At 43.1% G+C, this 21513-nt stretch overlaps 1 protein-coding gene across 5 annotated transcripts in view; it reads left to right on the forward strand.

The window, feature by feature from the left end:
- MAP2 (microtubule associated protein 2) overlaps nucleotides 1-21513 on the forward strand; it is a 219796-nt gene that overhangs the window by 133617 nt on the left and 64666 nt on the right. For all 5 annotated transcript variants that reach the window (XM_084209753.1, XM_084209756.1, XM_084209758.1 and 2 more), the window contains one exon: nucleotides 16387-16672. In XM_084209753.1, the coding sequence (XP_084065879.1) occupies nucleotides 16411-16672 (262 nt within the window). In that variant the 5' untranslated portion in view covers nucleotides 16387-16410. The remainder of the gene's footprint in view (nucleotides 1-16386; nucleotides 16673-21513) is intronic.

Genomic DNA, 21513 nt, shown 5'->3' on the forward strand with positions numbered 1-21513 from the left:
CACACATGAAAATGCTCGAGAAACTATGGAATTCTGTGTGGAGTCATCATGTATTTCTCATGTAGGAAAAGATGCAGAGAAAAAGCAGCAAGAAGGGGTTAAAATGAAGCCATGAAGGATCTGATTTGAATGCCTAACCTTCTGTTAATGAATTGATCTTGAAAACACTACATGACTAAAACATGCTAAGTCATGGAAGCCAGTTGGTCAGTCTAGCCTTTGCCATGTGTGGTGTGAATGTGTTGTGTTTGATGCTGTATTGCACCCAGTAGTTTTATAGTGCCCTGTATTTGCAGTCCTGCAAGTAGGCAGTGACCAAGGTAGTGCAGCTCAGTAATCCTGTGGGCGTGTTAGAAAATTTAAGATACAGCTCACTCTAAGCTGCTGTGGAAGAAAAAACTTGATTTACAATGAGAAAATGTACTGGGTATTTCCAGCTCTTAAATACATGAAGTTCCTTTTTCTTTTTGTGATGTGGTTTTGTGTTTCTTTTGTTTTGTTTTGTTATTACAGCCTGCTTACAGGACCTGAGCAGTGAAGGATTGAAGGATTTAACGGTGTAACACCCCAAATATGCTTGCCTAGTTTACTTGCAGAAGAATTATATCCTTGTCCCAGGAGCAGTATGTCAGGGATTGTTGATGCATATTGGTGATTTCCCAGCAGACATGCCTGGCTCTGTTGGTAGGACCAAGCCCACACCTTCAGAAAAGTGTTGAAAGTAGAATTTTCAGAAGCACGAGGATTGCCAGGAAGACAGAATGCTGCACTTAAGGGTTGGGTAAGGATAGAGACATCTTGATATGGAGAAAAAAGCTCTCCTTGTCTCCCTTCCACACAGGTATTATTGATCTGTTTTGCTGCAAGGCGGGACTGGCTTGGCTCTTCCTCCTGCTCAAGAACATGTTGAGTGCTTGGACTTCTTCCTGCCAAGAGACTGGCTATTCATTTTATTGTATAAAATCCAGTTCTGCCCTTTTGTGCCTAATTTGGCTTTGCATTGACACTGCACAATGATTTGCAGGGCTGGGGATGTCCAGGGGCCCTAATGTATATTCTAAACCATGGCTGCAGCACTGGGCTTTGCTGCTGCCCCTGTTCTTATCATCATCTCTCTTGCTTGGCAGTTGCTGAAATGGAAAAACAAATGTTGGGAGTTAAATTGCAATGATTTTGTAAAATCTAGATTTTAAGAAGAGGTGGAGTGAGAAGTTTTCTTGTACCATGTCTTTAGGGTATTTTCCCTGACTGTTTGTTATACCAGTCTGGGAATTTGAGCAGAAGACTATAAATGCTGCACTGGTTGTCCCTAATGTGAGCTCTTTCTGTACCTTTCTGGCTGCAGAAGATTGTTCTGGCATGATAAGGAGAGCTTTGGACAGTGTTCATGAATCTTCCTGTTGTCTTGGGGAATCTTTCACATTAAAGCCTCCTGGGGTTTTAAACAGGTAAATCAGTAGAGAAAAGAGTAAAAGGTCAAGAGCCAAAGAAAATAGAGCCATGTTGGGTTTCATGCTAGGGAACAAAGAGAGCAATGAAATATTAACTATATGGAGAGAACTGATTATACAGTAACTTTCTGTCACCTTTGTGTTCATTTAGTATTGATAGAAACCTTCTATTTAAAAAGCATACCTTGGTAGTTCTTTGCTGTGGCTAAAGGAAGAACAGCACCTGCATTTCAGAAGCTGCAGGTGGATATGAGCAGTGCTGCTTGGAAATGGTACAACAAAGTGAAGTGCACTGCATTCTTCAAAGCAGCCTGTCATTTGAATGTTTCACGTCTGAAACATCAGCTGTATTTTTTAAATGGTAATTTTTTTTCATTGATCATGGTCTTTATGTCAAATATAATGAAGTGGATGTTGTAGCCTTTATTAGCCTGATGTTAACAGTATGCATGTCACAAGTAAAGCCCTCTAAACTGGTCAGAAATTTGAAGAAAACTGAAATGTCTTGAGGACTGCAAAAATTTCCTTCAAGAAAAATCTTCTGACGTTTTTTAATATTCACAGAGGAACACTGACAAAGCACCAGAGTAAATCCTCTCTGAAAATCTTTGCCAATTGGCATGCACGCAGTAGGGTTTGATCTTAGCAGTGCTTTAGGGAAAAGGAGCTTTTAGGATTTCATTATTCTAGTTTGTGCTGCAGCCCCACTCATGTAAAGTGTTTCAAACTGGTAACAGCTAAAAGGACAGCAGCAAAGGCATTTATAATATGGTAAGTATATGGACAGTAAGTATTCTGTCAAAAAAAAAAAAAAAAGTGGTTTTCATAATGACTTGGTCTTTGACAGTGCATATGTAGGGTACCCAGTGATGCTGGAAAATACTTCAGTCCTCTACCCTGGAAAAATGCCTCCAAATGCCACATCAGCCTAATAAAGTGCAGACATCAGCTGTGGGGTAGAAGGGAACTATGACAATCTGTGAATTGATCAGAAAGTCTCTGTCCCTGAACCTGTGTCTTCATCTGCATTTTCATGGCTGTAGGGGTTTGAGAGATGGGTGTAGGGCTGGACCTGGGCTGTGTGCTGAGGCACATTTCCTGTGCCCAGAGAGGGGCTAAGAGGAGTGAGGCTGAAGAGGGACACACTGGCACAGGTGCAGTTAGTTTGTGTCTTACTGAATTTACTGCCTGTTCATTCATGGGTGCATGCTCACAGTTTTGAAGGGGTAGCCAAAGTTTGATGGGAGGGGGTCTTCTGTTTCACATGGTGCAAGTCTAGGTGCAGAGAAAGCAGTGGTGGTTTATTGCTTGTGAAAATTTTTGGGGTGTGTGTGGGGTTCTGTGGACTTCAGAAAAAGGTGTCCTGATGTTCTGCATGGGGTCTGTTGCACAGTCTGTTAGGAGTGTGAGCATGACTTTTTGTGCTACAGACTGGGCACTGCTCAGGACAAACCTTGTCTCAGGGCTCAGGCTGAGTAAATCCAGGTAATTTTATACCTTTGAGACTGGATCTGGAACAACTGCCTTTCTGCTTGTTACTCTGCACTGGCTCCCTGAGACATGAGGGAGGGGCCTTGGAATATTGTGTCCCTTTCGATGGCCAGGACCTGCCTGGGGGAGAAGCAGCGTGCTTCAATGAGTCCCTGAAAAATGTCAGTAAAGTCAGTATTTGGTCTTGTCCCATCTGGTATCTGTAAAAGTGCTGGTTTTGCTGCATCTTTTACATCTTCTAACACAGCTCGGGGGAGGTCTATTGCCTGGTCTTCTGGTTTAGTGAAATCTCCCTCCCTGGCTAAATGGTCTAATGTTAAGTGTGCCTGTCCATCTTCTTGGGCATAGATGTTGATGCACCTCTAGACAAAGTCTGATTTGTGACAGTTACTTGTTTTGCTCCTTATTGGCAAATAATGCAAATTATTTTTAGTATGCTCTATCAAGAGAAGCAGAACAAAACTTGCTATTCCTAAACAAATGAAGTTAAGCACTACCCAGATGTGTATATTCAAGTGGCTGCCATAGCTGGATTTTGTTGCTGCCTGATAGATAGTGATTTGTTCTGTAAGTTTTGTGCCCTGAGCTTTCAGAAATACACTACTTTTCATCATGAAGCCCTGCAGAAGTCTAGCAGTAATAATTAGCAAGCCATAAAAATCGACCTGATTTGTGGGAAGCACTGAAGAATGCAAGGAGACATTTCTGTTCAAGGAGCTAGGAACAAAAGCTCGTGGTTACTGACCCAGTCATGTCAGACCTAAATTTTGAGGGAATCCCAAGTGATAAGTGTTCTGCAGTCTGAATACTGCCTATTCATTCAGCCCTTCTGGCAGAGTGAATGAATCATCTTTTCAAGCAGAGACAGCCCCTCTGGGTCAGAGTCGAGGTCATTGGTGGGACATGTGTTCCAGACTGCTTGCCCTACATGAAAAATAAAATATACAAGACTTTGCTTGCACTGTTGGAGCTTTGAGCCTCTCAGCTATAAAACATTTACATACACTATCTCAGCAGCCCTCTTACAAGTAGTGCCTCTGGATACATAACCACGTCCTTCCTGAAGGGCCATTTGTCTTCTTTGCTGCCCATGTGCTGTTTCTTTTCAGCAGCACCCCTAATGCCCAGCATTTTTCTCAGGTGATCTTCCTGGTGATGTCCCCCACCTGATAATTACCTCTGTGTCACTGTAGTCACTTCAGAGCTGCCTCTGGATTTTTAACATGAGGTGGCTGAGTTGATTCCACAGAATGAGTTGAAAATGGGCACCCCCTTTCTTCATGTAGTGATCCAGCTCCGTGCAGGTAGCAAGGCATGGACTGTGGAGCCTCTTTTGCTGCATCAGCAGGGGGATATCTGGGATTAATGTTGTGTTTCAATTAGAAACTTATCAGACCAACAAAGCTGTTCATTTGCTAGAGCCTGCCTGATCAATAGGTGCTTTTCATTTGCAGAGCAATAGTCTATGTCATACAGTGGTTTTTCATTCGAAGTTAAGCATTGTGATGCTTAGAGAAGGGAATGTGATACTTCATCAGACTTAATGACCTTAAAAAATGAATGACAAGAAAGCACACAATTAATTAAAGTCAATATTAAAATAGCAAACAAAGCTGCTAATCCACATTAGAGCTACATTTTATTTATGTGGTAGAAACATTGCTTTCCCCAGAAAGGCTCTCAGATTGAGAAACCATGGGAAAAACAATGAAAGGAAAATGTAACAGTTTGCTTTTGAACCCATGTAAAATTCCATCATGCACCCCCTGCTATACATTCCATACAGTGGGAAAAATCTCAGGTTTTTGTTGGTTTTTTTTTTGCAGGGAGCCTGTCACTGGTGAGTTCTGTTTGATTCACTGTAGCTCTTGGTGAAGAGAGGATTGTTTGTTTTTTCTTCTCTGCTTATCTGCTCCCTGCACACTTGTGTGCATTTTTGTAAACATTTATCGCATTCCCTTCTTTCCCGGGATGAAGAGTTAGCATGTCTAGTCACTCCTTTCACAGAAGATTCTCTAGGTCTTTTATCATCCCTGTTGAGCTCTCTGTACCTTTTCCAGGTCTACTTTATTTGATTTCTGATTAATAATTAATGTTTTCAGGCATCCTAAACAAGCACCAGCATTAGTGCTGCTGACAGACTTTGCAAAAGGAAATGTACAGAGAAATTCAAGATAAATCCAAGATCCAGGTTGGATCCTGGGTACCTTTCAAAAAAGAGAGCAGAAGCCCTCCAGTGCATGTGTGAATATTCTGTGTCCATCAGTGCTCTGCATGACCTATTGTTCCTGTTGTGCTTTTAGTGGAAATCTCTGGCTGCAGTCCATGGAAGGACACAGATAGGATACTTTTCCTTGTCCAGAAAGTCACCTTGGGGCTACCTTCTGTGTGTAGGGCTAAGTATTAGAAAGAGCATGATGATGTGGATCCTTGCAGACATGAAGGCACCTGGCTCTGATGGAAATCACCAGAACTGTGTTGCTTGCATTGGGAAAATGCAGATGTTTGGCCTAAGCTCTGTGGAGCTCCTTTCTTCTTCTTCATCTGGAGCAGCTCATGCTGGCCAGTGCTAATGGCAGGAGTCTAGACTGGATGGTTTGATTAGAGATCAGTCTAGCTTTCCTCCTTCCCACCGTTTGTCTCTCTGTATTAAAAAAAACACACACTGCCCCATGGCTTGGGGTTTTTCCTGAACTTTTCTTACCAGTCTTGACAGGCTGTTCCTTCATGCAGTACAAATTTCTTACCTTTCCCTACTCCCTGGGCCTGGGCTTGTTCAGTACCTCACACAGACTCATTCACTCTCCATCTTATCCCAGGAGCTGACTTAACATTCATGAGCTCCTTGGCACTGGGGGGCAAGAAAAGAGGTGGCAGCAGAACAAGGTTAAACTCAACCTGTAGCAAGGATCAGGTAGCTGCACACACCTGCAGGAGCTTAAGGAGGAAACAAGTCTCTGGAACAGGACTTTGCTGTGACAAAAAATCCTGCAGTTAAGATTCCAAAAAGGTTGAGAGACTCAGTAACTCAGTAACCTGTTCATGCTTTAGATACCTGAATTTTCTAAGTTCAAAACCATAAGGAATTAAAAATTAAACTTTTAAAATACCACTGTAGTTCAAGTACAGGCTGAGGCATATATACTCCTTTTTCAGTGCACTGACCAAGACCTTAATTGAAAGTTTTGAAGGAAAAACTTTCTCTGAAAGCAAGAGCTGAAAAATTAGCTCCTGTGGCTCAAAGTTCCTTCAATACTGTCTGTCTTTCCTGCCCTCTTGTCTTCTTGCCTGAACAGGCTAGAGAATGACTACCTGCTTTATTTTCTTTTGTAGGTTGGCCGAGTAAAGATTTGGCAGGGTAAACCTATGATAAAACTATACCCCAAATATTGTGATTTTACTATCTAGAGCATTTAGAGCACAGAAGATTTTGGATATTCTCATTTTGAGATAGGGAGAGATTATTTTATTTGCCAGGGTATACAGTTATTGGTCATAGAAGTGGGTGGCTGAGTGTGGGTGGACAGCATATTTTTAAGTCATACAAGTATAAGGGTATATTTAATTTAAAAGAAGTTCTTTATTTGTAACATCACTAGTTAGAAAATAGTATGAAGGGATGAAATAATCTTACCACTTCTCATCAAGGTTTTTGCAGTATAACAAACACTACTCAGGCATTCCCTAGGAAAGAAATTTCTAGCACTAACTAATCAATGCCAAATTTGTTGTAAATATAGAAACAAGCTGAATTTGTGGATATCCTCTTTCCCAATCAGTTTTCCAAAGCTTTTTCTCCTTATTTCTATTTATTTACAGTTAGAAGCTTTGTGCCACAGCCAAAAGCTTTGACTCCTGTTGGCTGTAATGGATTCCTGGGCCCTCTAAGTTTTCCTGACCATGAAACTGAGAATCAAAGCTGCTTAAGTGAGTCTGGCTGGAGGGGCCTGGGCACCAGCTTTCTTTTGCCTGATGCTCTTTTTCTGCATGAATGAACAATGTCTCTGGTAGACAGTGCAATGCTTTTACTTTACTGTGTGCCTGGCGTGATTGCCTGGTGTGTCTGAATGTTAGGAAGGGAAGCTCAAAGCACTCTCAGCAAAAGAATAATCTGCTGTCTTGACTTGGGGAGGAAACTTCTTTCACACCAGCAGGAATTTTTACCCAACAAGCTGGAGCAGCTTGAAGATCCTTTCCTGTTATCCCCTTCATACTTCATTTTGACATCATCATCGTTGTGGTGCTTGTTCACTTACAGAAAATTGACCATATTCCTTTAATTCAGCATATGGAAGGACTGAATTAAGTTAGGATGGCAGCTGGATCAGGAGCTCCATCTCTGGATCTGCTTTTGGGTTCATGACCTTGGAGAGGGTGCAGAGAGCTGTGTTGCAGAATTCTACTGTAGGCTGGTTCCCCTGCATGTATTTAGAGGGAAGAATCTGCCAGAAATTAACCCAGGACATATGTTATGCCATTTGTAGTAGCTGACATGATGATGTTCCCAAAGATAGCATCTGGGTTTTTTCAAAGATTGTGTTGTAGCAGGAGTAGAATTAGTTTTCATAGGTACGTAAGACCTTTGAAAAATGAAAATGTGCAGACACATTTATAGAGGCAGCATTTTTTTTTAAATGTAATTAAAAGCTCACTGAATAAAGACAAGATCATGTGTAAATGTGTCATGCTTGATGAGATCTTGGTGAAACCAGAAGAAACCAGAAGTTGTGTCAATAAGTTATGTGTGCAGAGAAGGCAAAGATGTACCAGTGTAGTTCAAGTGCTTTATTCTGGGTAAATGAGGTTTTGTTGTGTGTGTTTTTGCTTAGCAGACAGGTTTGTATCACCTCTGCTGAATGGTCCAGTTTGCCTCACCTGCAGTTGGCAGGTGGAGAATATACAAGTAATGTATTAGCATATTTAATTAATTTTCACTGCCTAATGTGAGCTGTCATCCATCCTGAATCTCTTGAGAGAAGAGATGCAACATCAAATCAATGTGTCTTAGTAAGGTCAATATGGGGAAAACAAACCCTTAAGATTTTCACTCCAGTCTTTTTGTGGGTTACCTTTACCAGCCCCTGTCCAAGTACAAGTGCTGATCAATTGTAACCTGAGAGCAAAGGAAGCACGTAGCTATGCAGCCCGTTTGTAGGGTTTGTGGCAAGTACCCAATTTGGCTGACACTTCTTCAAAAAACAGGTTTGAAAATGTGAGGGTGAGAATGAGATGATTGTGCTGTGTAGTGTTTGCTGTAGTCTCTTTCTGTACCTGTGAAATAAATAAGATGATGATGCCTTTGTCTCAGCTGTTTATAAGCACTGAAAGTTATAATGGAAATGGCAGTGGGGAGGGGAACCAAGCATTCAGTATTCCTCTCTGTTAACCAGCCAAGGTTTTAGCTGGCCAAACTTGTGGAATGCTGGCAGCATTGGCAGTGCTTTTAGTGTGATATCTCTGTGAGTATTTCTTGTAGTTTTACCTTGTTTTCTCTAGCCTGCCAAGGACTATATCACATTGTATACTTCTTCCCTGACCAATGAAGGATTTTCCTCCTTAAATAGTATTTTGAGTACTCTAGCCCATCCTCCAGCTCAGCCATGGTGGTGTCATGGATCTTCAACTGTCTTCTTACTGAGGTTTGAAGTGACTGTGGTAAGAGGGAAATAAGAAAAAAAAATTCTTCTTTTGGAGTCAGATTTCCTGGGTGAAATCTGAATCATCTTTTGCCTTCAAAATCACCTCCATGAACTAAAGGTTTCCTCTGTTCTTCTTAGCTTTTTGAAGATTTATTTGTAATAAACGGAGCAAATCTTTTATAGTTATTTTGGTAGGAAAAAACAGACTCTAAAAGTACAAATAAGGACTGAATTGTTGAGTGTTTGTTTCATTTAGCCTTCAATATAGACCTGAAAATCTCTGAAGCATACCATGAAGAAAAGTTTATTTTCCATTTAGATTATTGCAGTGTTTTAAAGAACAAGGGGGTTAAAAGAGGAAAGCTGTGCAGAAGGTGACAAAGTATTTGAACTAGGAAAAGACCCACTGCTTGGTGTGCCTATGCTGGCAATCCTGTGTATGGACCCAGCGAGCTGAATTCCCTGTGAAAAGCCCTAAGAGGGCCATGTCTTAGAATGGTTCACTGTCTGATCACACCCCAAACGACTTCATCTGCCACAGCCCTTGGAGCTAGTGCTGTTTGTTTGTGGTGGGCTTTAATGTGCCTTCTGCACTGAGGGTGAAAAAGCTGATGTAGCCACAAATGTTGGTGAGTCTTTTTCTCTGCCAGAACTGAAGTCAGAGCCTTGGCACAGGTTGTTTAGATGGCTGCTGGCTGAGGGCTGCGGAGCCTCCTGTTCCAGACGAGCCTGCCAACTGCAATGCCTTGTCTGAAGTGCGTGGTGCCCATTTGAAATTGTGCTTGGTGGAAAAGTCAATGCAGTGTGTCTGACTCAGAGATGCTCCCCTGAGGGGAACCCTGTTCTTGTTCAGGCCTTGTTTCAGTGACTCTCGTGGGAACAAAAAGCTCCACTGAGAAATTTGGGAGCTGCCAGGAAACTTCCGTGCTTCCCAGAAGCGCTCCTTCCATCCTTTAGTCCCTCCTGCTCCCTTAAGACAAGAGATCTGAGGCAGGATTGAGCAGACACTGCCTTCTCTGTTTCCTGATCAGGAGACAGGGCTGTCATGGTGCCACATCTTAAGATGAGGAGTTAAGATAAGGATGTATGCAGTTCAATCCAGGGACACTTGTGTTTCTTTGTGTTGACACCTGAACTAATTGCTATGGCTGCTTTGGTGCTTTTCCCATCCTTATTGTGGACCAAATTTATCAGTAATAAGTTCTTGCTGTATTTCATGTTTCAGATATCACTTGTAGTTGTCATGGTGCTGTTGTTATGGTTACCATCTCCTTCACCAGCTCAAATACCTTCCCTGTATCCTGCAGGAAGCAATTATGATAGGTAGGAGTTCAAGGGTTTGTTGAAAGGGGTTGGTGTTGAAGCAAGAAGGGGTGTACAGGGATTCTTTTTATCTAAAAGGGAGCTCTAGTAGGTTTTTTATTGGGATATTTTTCAGTCACAAGCTGCTAATACCTGATGTCACCATTTCAAGAGAGAAGGGCACTCAGTTTTACATTTCTGGAGTTTGAGTAAGTTGATTTATGGTCCCTGAGCATGGGAGTGAGGGCAGCCCTCCAAGCTGGGCAAAAATGTCTCAGAGGAGTCAGCTGAGGTGCTTTGCAGCAGCCCAGAGAAATGAACCCCTTCCCAAGGGAGGAGGGAGTTACAGCTGAATGGCTCGTTCACCTGTGCCTGTGTTCTGCCTTGGGACAGAGCTGCTTCCTACCAGTGAAAATGCAGCATGCTGCATCTCATCCCTTCTGTACAGCACCTGGCCAAGCAGGGTCTGCAGCTCAGCACAGAGCAGGGCTTGGTCAGATAAACATTTCTCTAAGTGAAAGCATTTCCCTTTCTTTAGGAGCTGGCAGTTTCTGCAGCAGGATGACCCACCCTTCCCACTTGCTCTGCTGGTGTCCAGCTCACCTGCTGGGAGCTCTGAGAAGGGTTTAAGTCTCTGCTGTCACAGGCCTGGACACTGTGCAGGAAGGATCAGAGGACTTGTCTCTGCTGTGCCAGTGCTGCAGATCTGATCCACTGCTTTTGAGGCTGCAGCCATCCCTCATTCTCAGCTCTGCCAGGCATGCAGATTGCGGAAAAACAATTTGATGTTTTCTTCATCTTCCCCCAGTAAGCTTCCTTTGTTCAGCCTCTGGTGCAGGCATCATCTGTTATTTTCATCTGTTTTGTAATCCAAGGTACAATCAAAAGACTTGTCTACAGAGAACATGTGGCTATTGACTGTTTGCAGTGTGGAAATGGAGAAGCCTTTAAAACCCACCAAATGCTAGTACAAGTGCAAGGAGATGAACACTGCCTGCATTTTTAAGGGATGCAAGTTGGTGTTTAAGGGGATAGTCTTGCTCCTGTTGTTGAGAAAGAGGGATCTAGCTGAAAGCTAATAATTTAAGCATTGGACAAGGAAGAAATAAATCATATTTGTTCTAAAATATCAGAGAAATTTGTTCATTGTTTATTCAGCTAGAGAGGTAAAGTGGAGAGAATGTATAATTCTCTCTAATAATATTCCATATTACTGCAATTATAGCACTTTGGCATTAAGCATCAAGTGTAGCTTTGGTTAATTGTTTTGTGGCTCACATCTGAAAATAATCACATTAATTTGAGAGATGTATGTTAGCTGAAATGCAGGAGTGAAATGGCATCCAAAATTGGCCTTCTTATTTTGTGGATGTGTGGAAAGTACATGAAGACAGCAGTGTTGGTAAGGTTTGTGTACTATATACTACAGCCTGAGCTTTTGGTGGTGGCAGGAGGTTACTGGAACTTGTCCATCTAAATTTCCCACCTTCTGCCTCTTGTCTCTATTCCAGTCTCCTCATGCTTCCCTGCTTTCCTTGGCTCTTCTAGATATAAGTTGTTAGTAAGTTAAATTTACTGGAAAATTCCATTGGGACCTTTTAAATCACTAGTATTTAATATTAGTGCCTAGTATTTAATATTTAGATCCGTCATCCCTGTTGGACAGTTGGTGTGTGGTCATGAAATTTCTTTTATTGTATTATTTACTAGTGTAAGTTCAATTGCACCCTATTTGTGTATGGCGTAACTCATTTTGAAGATATCTTAATTTCTTTTTTAATTCTTGGTGCTCTTCTTTCTGCAGAAAAATTATGAGTATGTCACTTCATTAATTTATTTTCTCTGAAAGAAATTCTCTGAATTTCTTAAATTTCTTTAAAAAAATCACTTGTAGACAGTCTAGTTGAGGAGTTTCGGAAGCCTGGGATACCTGAGGTCTTTAGCCATATCTGTGCACTCCAGATTGTGGAGAAATCCCCTCCCTCTTCTGGCTCTGCACTTGGAAGCAGCTGCAACTCAGGGCAACTGACTCAGTGCTCTGGTGCATCTGAGCTAAATTGCCCTCTGAGGACCAGGATTTGGTCCTGGAGCCATACACTGGGCACATCCCCTCTTCTTCCCACTGTGCTCAGGATCTGGCCATACACCCTGCCAGGGTTTGGTTTTCTGGTTTTTAAAGAGTGTATTGTCTCTCCTTTCAGGAACCTCCAGAGCTAAATTTTGCCTGAAGTAGAATTGTTGCTCTTATTCCATGTATTCAGGTAGCTGTTTGTTTTAGTTGTTGAATTAGCCTCCCTGAAATTAAATATCCTCATTTCACTCTGAATGAGCTCATAAATACAAAAGCAGGTAAAAACATGGCTTGAAACAGGAAGGCAGTCTATTTGCAAAAGTCTTCAGTATTGGCCTAATTCTGTTGTCTTAACAAGTAAGAAATTTACAGAAAATTCATCAGTTTATATGGAAAGGCAGTGTTAATGTAACACTAAGATGATTCTGGACAGCTAGCACGACAGGAAATTTAAATCAGCATTATCTTGGGTTTTGCATATCATGGCCTCATGCTGTATTACTGTGGGTGATTTTCTATGCATAGAGTTCAAAGCATTCAGGCTTGGTTCAACCCAGCCATGGCAGCAGGAGCTGGTGTCACATGAAAGAGCATATGGATTCATAGATATGTGTAGAGTGCCTGCAAAAGGAGGAGGTAACTGCAGGGTCAGACCACATATCCCCCATGAGATTTGTCCCTCTGTGTTTCAGTATTTTCTGTCTCTGTACAGTTCCCACGTGGCTGAAAAAGCTGGAGGTTCATTTTTATCATAGTTTCTCCTCCAGGTTATTAGTTCAGAAGATAGGATGTCCAGGTCAGATCCATAATGCTGTCCCCTCAGTGCACTGTCTGAGTTACAACCACACGAAGTTAAGGTCTGTGAAGGATCTCTTCACTGCTGCTGCCAGTGGAGCACAATCTCTCCAGACAAGCAATGGCTTCAGTAGTGTCCTCCATGTCACTGTGGACAAGGAAAGCCTTTTTGAGAGGGCTGTGCCATGGCCCATGGGCGTGGGTCAGTACCACTGATGTGATCTGTGGTGCTCAGCAGCACCTACTTGATCCCTCTGGAAGGAGGGGCCACTTCCCACCCCAGTCCTACACTGTGATTTGCATGGGTGGCCTTGATCAGACTTGAAGGTGAGGAACATCCTGAGGGAGGAGTGTTACCTGTGCTGTGTGGCTACCACAGCCTGCCCTGTGGCTTGTGGGCATGGTGTGGGCCAGAATGGCTTTGGAGTAAGGGGCTGTGCTGCTCAGTTGGTGCAGCCAAGGCTGGTGCTGTCTGTGAGCTCCACTGCCCTTTCTGCTGGGGTCAAGCATCTCCTCAGCCACCCCCCTCACTACCACTAACCTTCACAAAGAGTGAGAACTTGCTGTAAGACTGCTGCTATGTCTTCCCTGATAAAGCAGGTCTGTTGTAATGGTTAGCAAAGACAGGCTCATAAAGATCCAAATTAATTTTAACTAAAGCAGCATAACATTTTGGAGGACTGGCTGTGCCTTCTTATCTATGTCTTTTTGAAAGCCTTCATTGCAGCTTATGCAAGTAATAAGAAACTCATGGTAAAAAGGAGGACTGTTTGCTTCCCTAAAGTACAGTGTTTCCCTAGGTTGTACAATTATTCCAGGTTTTTTCTTGTTACATAGCTATCACTATTTAAAGCCTGCTGTATTGTCTGGCTACTTCAGTATTTCTGTCAATATTTACATTACCTGATTAATTTAATTCCATTGTATGCTAATGAATTGAAAGAAAAACAGCTCACTTGATGGTGCAAAAGCACACCTGTGTATTCTGGATTTTAACCCAAGCTGTTGATGAATCACAGCACACAGCAGATAGTCATTGCTAAATTGCTGAGTACAAAGATGCATTGTGTGACTCACTCCCTGTTTCTCTCCTACCATTATAAACCCTGAGAGCACTTGATGAATAAGAGAGAGGCAAGAATGAATTCATCCATGCTTTACTCTGTAACCATCTTTTATAAATACTGAGCCAAATTCTGCCTCCAGATACACGCAGCTCGCATTGAAGTCTGCCCACTGTATTTATTTTTAAAGATAAAAGCACTTTTGTTATTTTCACTGGGGACTTCTGTGACACAGTCCATTGTGAGGATGTGAATATCCTTCCTCAAGAGCTTCAAGTGAGGCAGGGAGTGTGTGCCTGGAACCAGGAAGGATATTTCATGGATAATAACTACCAAACTGTGGTGCTGGAATAGAACCATTACATTTGTCCCAGTGATTTTCAGAGCCAGATTCCCTACACTTGGCTCTTTCATAGCTCTCCCTGTCCTGCTGTGGCTCTGTCACCTCTCATGGGTGACCAGGGGCTGAACTGGTGAAGCTGGTGGGCAGGTTTATCCTGCTCCTGCGTCTTGCTCTCAGCTTCAAAGCACACTGGGTTGGTGAGGGAGCCTTGAGTCAGGGCTTGGGCTTTTTCTTTGGTTGTTTTTTATTGGGTTTTTGTAGTTTTTTCCTGAGCTTCCCCAAGGGACATAAATGAGAATTGCCTCCTTTTTTTCCCCCAGAACAAGATTTGTTCTGCCCTCATATCTCAAATGTTGATGTCTTTGAATGTGTGCTGCTCATTGCTGTAAAAAAGGGAGACATTTGTCCCACAGCCTCATGTTTTGGAAAGGCTCTGGTGAGAAAATGTTCTCTAGAATCATGCAGTAAACAGATCTAGAGGCAGAGGTATATATTTTTTTGTTTGTAGGAGGGGGCTTTTGCCCATCTTGGGCTGGTATGATGTGAGATGGCTGCTTTAAAGCTCTGTCTGTACAGGCAGAATGTCTCCTTGTTGAGTCTCCCGTTAGGGTAACAGAGGTGGGGAAAGCAAAGGGATGTGGGGTGTGATTACTCTTTTCTTACCTCTGGTTTACTGAGGCTTGGCTCCTCTCTTTGTGATACTGCTCATCCCATCATTTTCAGTACGGCTCAAAGGAAAACCTGGGCTGCAAAACTTGCTCACTGCAAGTTTCACCAGCTCCTTCAGTCTGTATGCAGTTAGTTGCCTCCAGGGAATGATGCTGGGTGAGGGTGAGAGCAGGCAGAGCACTTTGTGAAACAACATAATTTCACCGTGAGGAGGAAGAGTTATTAGTCCTTTTTGGTATGGAACTCCAGTTTGAGTCACATCTTGTGAATGAAATCTAATTTTGTGGTTCACCATGGCTTTTAAAAAAATCTGCAGCAGCTCTGAAAGCTGTTATTAATAAATTATTATGTCTGATCAGAAAGAGGTCGAATTATCAATTATGAATGATTATCTGGCAAATAGCCTTTTCTCATGTTTAGAGGTTTTCTTCAAACTGACCTGACATTATGGAAACTAGTTTCTTTTTCTGGTTTGTTTTTGTTAAATATCTGCAGAACACATGCGCTATCTAGTTTGGGCTTCCTTTTCTAGCCTGCTCAGCCTCTGTGATATGTGGCTGGTTGACTGCATTCAGCTCACTGCTTTTATGTTATTTTCTCCCAGGGAAAAAAGGAGGTGGCAAGTGCTTTTGGAAAAGGCCTGCTGGTTTCCACTTTGAAGTAGCTAACTCAGGGCAGGTGGCCTTCTCCTCTCCAGAGGCTACTGTATCATCAAAACATGATTATGATTTCTTGCCTTCCTAGGTTTACATATTGAGGAGCTCCTGCTGCATTTATCTGTGAGGAATAGCCAAGTGCTATGGCTTATGCAGTGGCTTCTCCTTGGCTTGGACAAATGAGATCTAACTATGTGTGTGAGTGAAATATGTGTGAAATAGCAAATCATTATTAGTTTTATTTCTGTACAAATACTGATAGCCAGAAGAGAATGCAAATGCTTTTGTGAGAAACAAACTGTTCCCCATGGACTGTTTTGGACAAAAGGTTCACATGACAGCAAGTAAGAGGGGATTTAACTGGGGTTAAACATGGATGTTTAAATGGGGTTAAACATGGATGTTCAGGAACCCAGTGCACATTCCCAGACTTGGCTTCTGTCATGACAAGTAGCAGATTGCATGTGCTGGAGAGCCACGTCACCTTGTGCTGCTGTGCCTGACAAGCACCCCCTCGGTGTGCTGCAGCAGCAGCTTCACTTGTACCACTTGTGGCATTCTTCCTTCTTTGCCCTGGAAATGGGTCGTGGCACTGAGATGACAGATTCACTTCTTGTTAATTGGGTTGATATTTTAACTGTAATTAATGCGTTAAAATCAGATTAATGAATGGGCAGCCATCAAGACAATGGTGCTAATAATTGCAAGGCATGTGAGAGTCAGGGAGGACTTGACCTATAATTTTTACTGCTGGTGGTTTCTTTTGGCTTTAAATCAGTTCACTCACGGCTAGGACAAACACACAGAGATAATGCTGGACTTGAATTTACCAGCAGCACTGCTGCTGACAGTCAGGGACGCAGTCACCCGCCTGGAGCTGATCTCTCCTGCTCATGTCGTTACAGGCCACGCGCTGAAGGCAAGGAGCCATGGCTGAGGATAGGAAAGACGAAGCCAAGGCACCACACTGGACTTCAGGTCAGCTAACAGAGGCTTCTTCACACCCACATTCACCTGAAATGAAGGATCAGGGTGGCGCGAGCGCTGGACTGGTCAGAAGTGCCAATGGATTTCCGTACCGAGAGGATGAGGAGCTGAGGCTGGGCAGCCATGAGCAGCCAGGGACGTATGCTCAGACCAAAGAGAATGGCATCAACGGAGAGTTATCATCAGGGAGCAGGGAGACTGCAGGTAATGCACCTCGATGCCCTGCTGCAGAGCACAGGGTCTGCAGACCCTGGGGCTTTCTCCAAGAGATGTTCGGTGTAGTCAAGCATGCCGTGGGGGAGCTGACATGAGGAGGGTGGATGTGGTTTGGAAGGGCACTAGCTCTTCACTGCAAGGACTGCCTGTTTGCCCAGATACATATTCAGGATTCTGGGCTGGGCTCTGAGAAGGCTTCGGGAAAGGCCTTCTTTGTAAATGAGACAGGGTCACCCATCAAGGGATGTGGCAACAGACTGGTGCAGAGCAGCTGCTCAGGTCCTCTGGGCTACCAGGGAGCAGGAAACTGCCCAGCTGTTGTGCATGGATGGCTCATGCATTTGTGTGTGCAGGAAGGATGGATTCTCCTGTTATTGCTCACAAGTAGCAAGACCTTCTTGAAACCATGTACTGTTTGCAAAATAATGCATTGCTCATTCTGGCTGGGAAAACCACAATTCAGTATCAGCATTTATTCATCCTTGCCCAGCCATATTTCACTGGATGCTCACTGGGACTTAGTCTATTTGTAAACTATGTAAGGTTTTTAGAATTCAGCTTGTTATTTGCAGAAAAAAAAAAAAAAAGAAGAGTGTGACTGTGTCAAAATGAAATATGCAAAGCAAGTTTCCTGTTTTAGAAGTAAATGCTAATTATCTTTGTGCAGAGTTCCCACTCCAAACCCCAAAAGCACAGTGCAAGAAGAATTTCTCTTGTATAGACACAACTGCCCTTGATGCATCCATTCATGCATGCTAAAGAGATCTTTCTAGCAATGTTTTTTTGGCTGTTGACAGCATTCGGAGATGCTATCCATAATTTCTCAGAGGCTGGAGAATTTTAAGGCTCCTGGACCATACAGTCATTTCATAAGCAATTGTGCTGGAAATGGAGATATCTGCTAAAAGTAAATGTGTTTTTATTTTAAGTCACTTCTTGCAGATTTGCTTTCAAATGCTGGCCAAGCTAAAAGAAATCAGGTGTGAGCATTCAGGTGAACACAGTGTTGATGACTGGGGAGATGATAATGAGGTCTTGTCTCTTTGCTCTAACCCAGCTTTATTCTGTGTTTAGGCAGCAAATAGAGACTGAGTGCCTGTCTCATCTTTGCCACAGATTTGTCATCCCATGTTGGACAAGCCCCTCCATACATTTGCAAAAGTGGGGGTTACAGGATGAAGAGGAATTTCCTATCCTTAGAAAGGGAGGAGAGAAATGCTTTTCTCAGGCTCTCAAGCTCAGGTTCTGAGTGCTGGTCACAAGAGATCCAAACATTTAATTGAGTTTGCAGCTAATGGGTGACAGGAGAAAGAAAACCACTGCTGGCCATCAGCAGGCATTATAGTAATGCCTTTTCATGTTGCTTTTTGAGGCAAGTGGTTGAAAGCAGAACGAGACAAAATGAGGAAGCATGTTCTAGGGCATCCAGTAGTGCTAGGGACACACATTTGCTAAGGGAACACGATTACTCTTCATCCAGGTGAAGTTTGCTTCAGTCACCACTTTGTGGCCTCATTTCCTCCTTCCCTGCAGTTTTCTCACTGTCTGCTCAGGCTCTAAGATCTCTGGTGTGGAGACTTACTGACAATATGTACAGCTTTTGTTTGGGAGTCCTAATATAGCTTATCTCATGACATCTTTGTCCTTGAGCACTGGAAAAGTCCCTAGAGCTGCTTGCCTTCATGCCTGAATTCCTGGCTCTCTGGAAACTTGTGCACTGCACACCCAGGCACTGGCTAAGCCCACATTTAATCAGGGCAATGTAAACCTCTGTAGGATACTTAAGATACATTTCTTTCAAGATTTTTATTATCTTTTTGATGGAGAAACCAGTTAGCAACTTACTGTAGTGGTAGAAAGGGACCAGAGTGTGTTTTGCCCCTTCAAACTAGTATTTATTAGCTGGATGTGCTAAATGCAGTGTGGGACAGGATTTGTAGATTTTTGATGTTCAATTCAGAATTTGATCTTGAAATTAGGATTGTTATTCACAACAAAATTTAGTCATCTTTGCTGTGTTTGTCTGTTTGCAAATTGTAACTTCAGCGGGGTATTGCATCAGGTAGAGTTTTTAAATGCCACTCTGATACACATAATTATCAATAATGTGAATCATTTAATCATTTGTAGTAGCTTACTGACTCCAAACATCTGAGGAGAAAGAGCACAGGAAGCCACAGTTGATGGAGATAATTAACCAAGCTGTGGGTTTGAGTAGATTTACAGGGATTTTATTTTTTATGGTACAAGTCCAGCACTGTAACCTAGGAAACTCTTTGGCTTCTCAACCTTCATGTTGGAGTCTGTAAATCCCAGCAACTGTCACAACCTTCTGCACAGCAGAGCACTAGTTCAAACAGGGATTTCCCAGGCAGCTGTCCATCACCCCAGTCCCTGGTGCATTTTGAGGTGCTTCTCCTAAGGAAAGGCTGCTGCATCTGGCTAACCCAGGAGCTGGGATTTAGCCACAAAATGACCCTCTCCTCGGGAGAGGTGTTCTGTAGCAGGGCAATTGATCCATCAAGGCCTAGCAAAGCAGCAGGACACCCATTCACAGGGCTTGTGCTGTAAAATCAGAGGGCTGTGTGTTAAGGGAAAAGTTAGGATAAGGCCACCAGGACAAAGACACCTTATGCACACAGTGATGCAGAGGCAAGGGATGGTAGTGGGGGAGGAAGTGACAGTTCTTCCTGAAACACATCCAATCCATCACTACAAGTGACATTTTTAGATTTGCACAGTTAAAATTTGCCTTTGTGTATATATGTCTCTCTCATAAGAGTTACTGAGTCTGACCTCAGTGTTTGGAATCCTCTGGATCTGGCTGTTGTATTGCCTTTGATTGATCTGTCTCAGCATCGTGCTGGTAATGGCTGCATGATGGAGACACATCAATGCCCTCCTTTCAAAGGGACCGATAGGAACGTGGCAGAGTGCACAGAGCTGTGGGCAGGGCAGCCTCAGGGGGGGATCCAGCAGGCACCCAAGTCAAAGGCAGATGTGTATGTACTTGGGTTGATGCCTTGTGAAGGCTGACCTAGGACAGAGGCTAGATGGAGTTAAAGAATAAAGCAGGGATTTATTAGGAGGTCTCCATGGATCCACCTTGGGCAGCACAAGAGCCCAGCCAGGGCTGCACCCAAGATGAACCAAAATGGGCACAAAATGCACAACCAGTCACAGGGTCTCTCACTTTTATAGTTCTGGTCCATTTGCATATTGGAGTTAATTGTCCAATTATAGCTTTAGATGATGAAGTCCCATCCTTCTTGTTTTTCTCTCTTCAGCCCACGGTGTTTGTGCTCTTGGGCCTGAGATTTGGATCATTTGTCCTTGGTCCCCAGCTAGAGAAAGGAACTGTTTTGTCTCCCTACTCTGTGAAGAGAGCTCACCATCCCTAATATGAAGCTCAGAATCACACACTAAAGCAGCACAAAATCTGAAAACTATAAAAGCTAAAACCTGAGGAATCATTTCTCCCCTTTAGAGGCTTGACAAAGCCTTTACCTTGTTGAATCTCTATTCTAAATATTTACTAATAATAGGTGTTTAATTACAGATAAGTATCTAAGATAAGTATCTGTCTACCTCTGGCAGACCAGCTGAGCCCTGTACTTCTGGCAGACACAAATCCCATGCTGTTCTGGAGGTGCTCCTGAACACACCTTGCCTTTGGTGCAGTCTGTGGTGCAGCACCCCACAGCCTGAGACCACCAAGTTTTGATTTGTTCTCCCTGCTTCATGCCTGTCCATGTCCCTTCTCACTTGCACACACAGAGCATCTTTGGTGAAGACCATGGAATTATTAAGGGTGGAGAATGAGACCTGTAGGTTTTGTCAAGCCAAACATTTTCATCTTGTGTGAAATGTGGGATGCAAAGGGACACGATGGTGTAATCTGCAGAAACTCACTCTGAAGTGGGCTGACAAGGAAAGCTTTGGACTGGACCCAGTGGTACAGCACAGGATGTGCCTGACTTGCAGTGAAACATGGGAGTGGCAGCCTTTTCTTTGCCTGCTGGAAAGTTGTGGTCAGCTCACTGGGAGGAAGCTGTGAGGAGGACTACAGATATGCTGCAGCATTCTCTGGGAACCAGCAATTTGATATAATCCATTTTATTTGAATTGCAAGAACGTCAAGCTATAAAGGTTTGGCATTTTGCACTTAAAATGCATCTTTTTTCAGTAATGCAGTCAAATTTAACCAGTCAAATTTATATAATTGGGATAATAGTGGTGAACATTGTGAAGCATCTTCTACAGTATGTCTTTATATACAGTGACTCAACTGATTAAGTGCTTTCTTCATTATATGCCAAATTCAGATTTGTAATTGAGGGGGTTTGGATTACCCACACTGTTATTTGATGAATTATTTTTTTGACAGATGAAGGGAAAGCATTTCCTGAAATCCTATTATCAGAGCCTCAGGACAGTGTCTGTGTCCTGGTGGCAGACAGTGTTAAGGACAGTAACATGTCATACCAGAGTGACAAAATGCAGCCCTTCATTAACTGGCAGTGAACCCAAACCATGTGGGATGCAAAGGGACTGTGGTAAGCTGTGACAAATTCCCTGACATGGCACAGCAATCCCACTGCAGGCTGGGCAGTTTTGACTCTGGGGTCACGAGGAAGGTGGGTGAGAGGCAGCTCATGGCAGATCCATGAGACACCTGTGAGGAGGAATGAAGCAATGATAGTATTGGTCTGAGGGAGAAGTAAAGGGCTGAGCAATGTGGGGAAGCAGACTCAGCAGCAGGAGAGCTGGAGGCTATGAGGGAGCAAAGCAGGGGGGAAGTGGTAGGGAAAAAATGAAAATTCTAAGAT

Source organism: Fringilla coelebs (genome assembly GCF_963513975.1).
Source record: "Fringilla coelebs genome assembly, chromosome: 7".
NCBI lineage: Eukaryota > Metazoa > Chordata > Aves > Passeriformes > Fringillidae > Fringilla > Fringilla coelebs.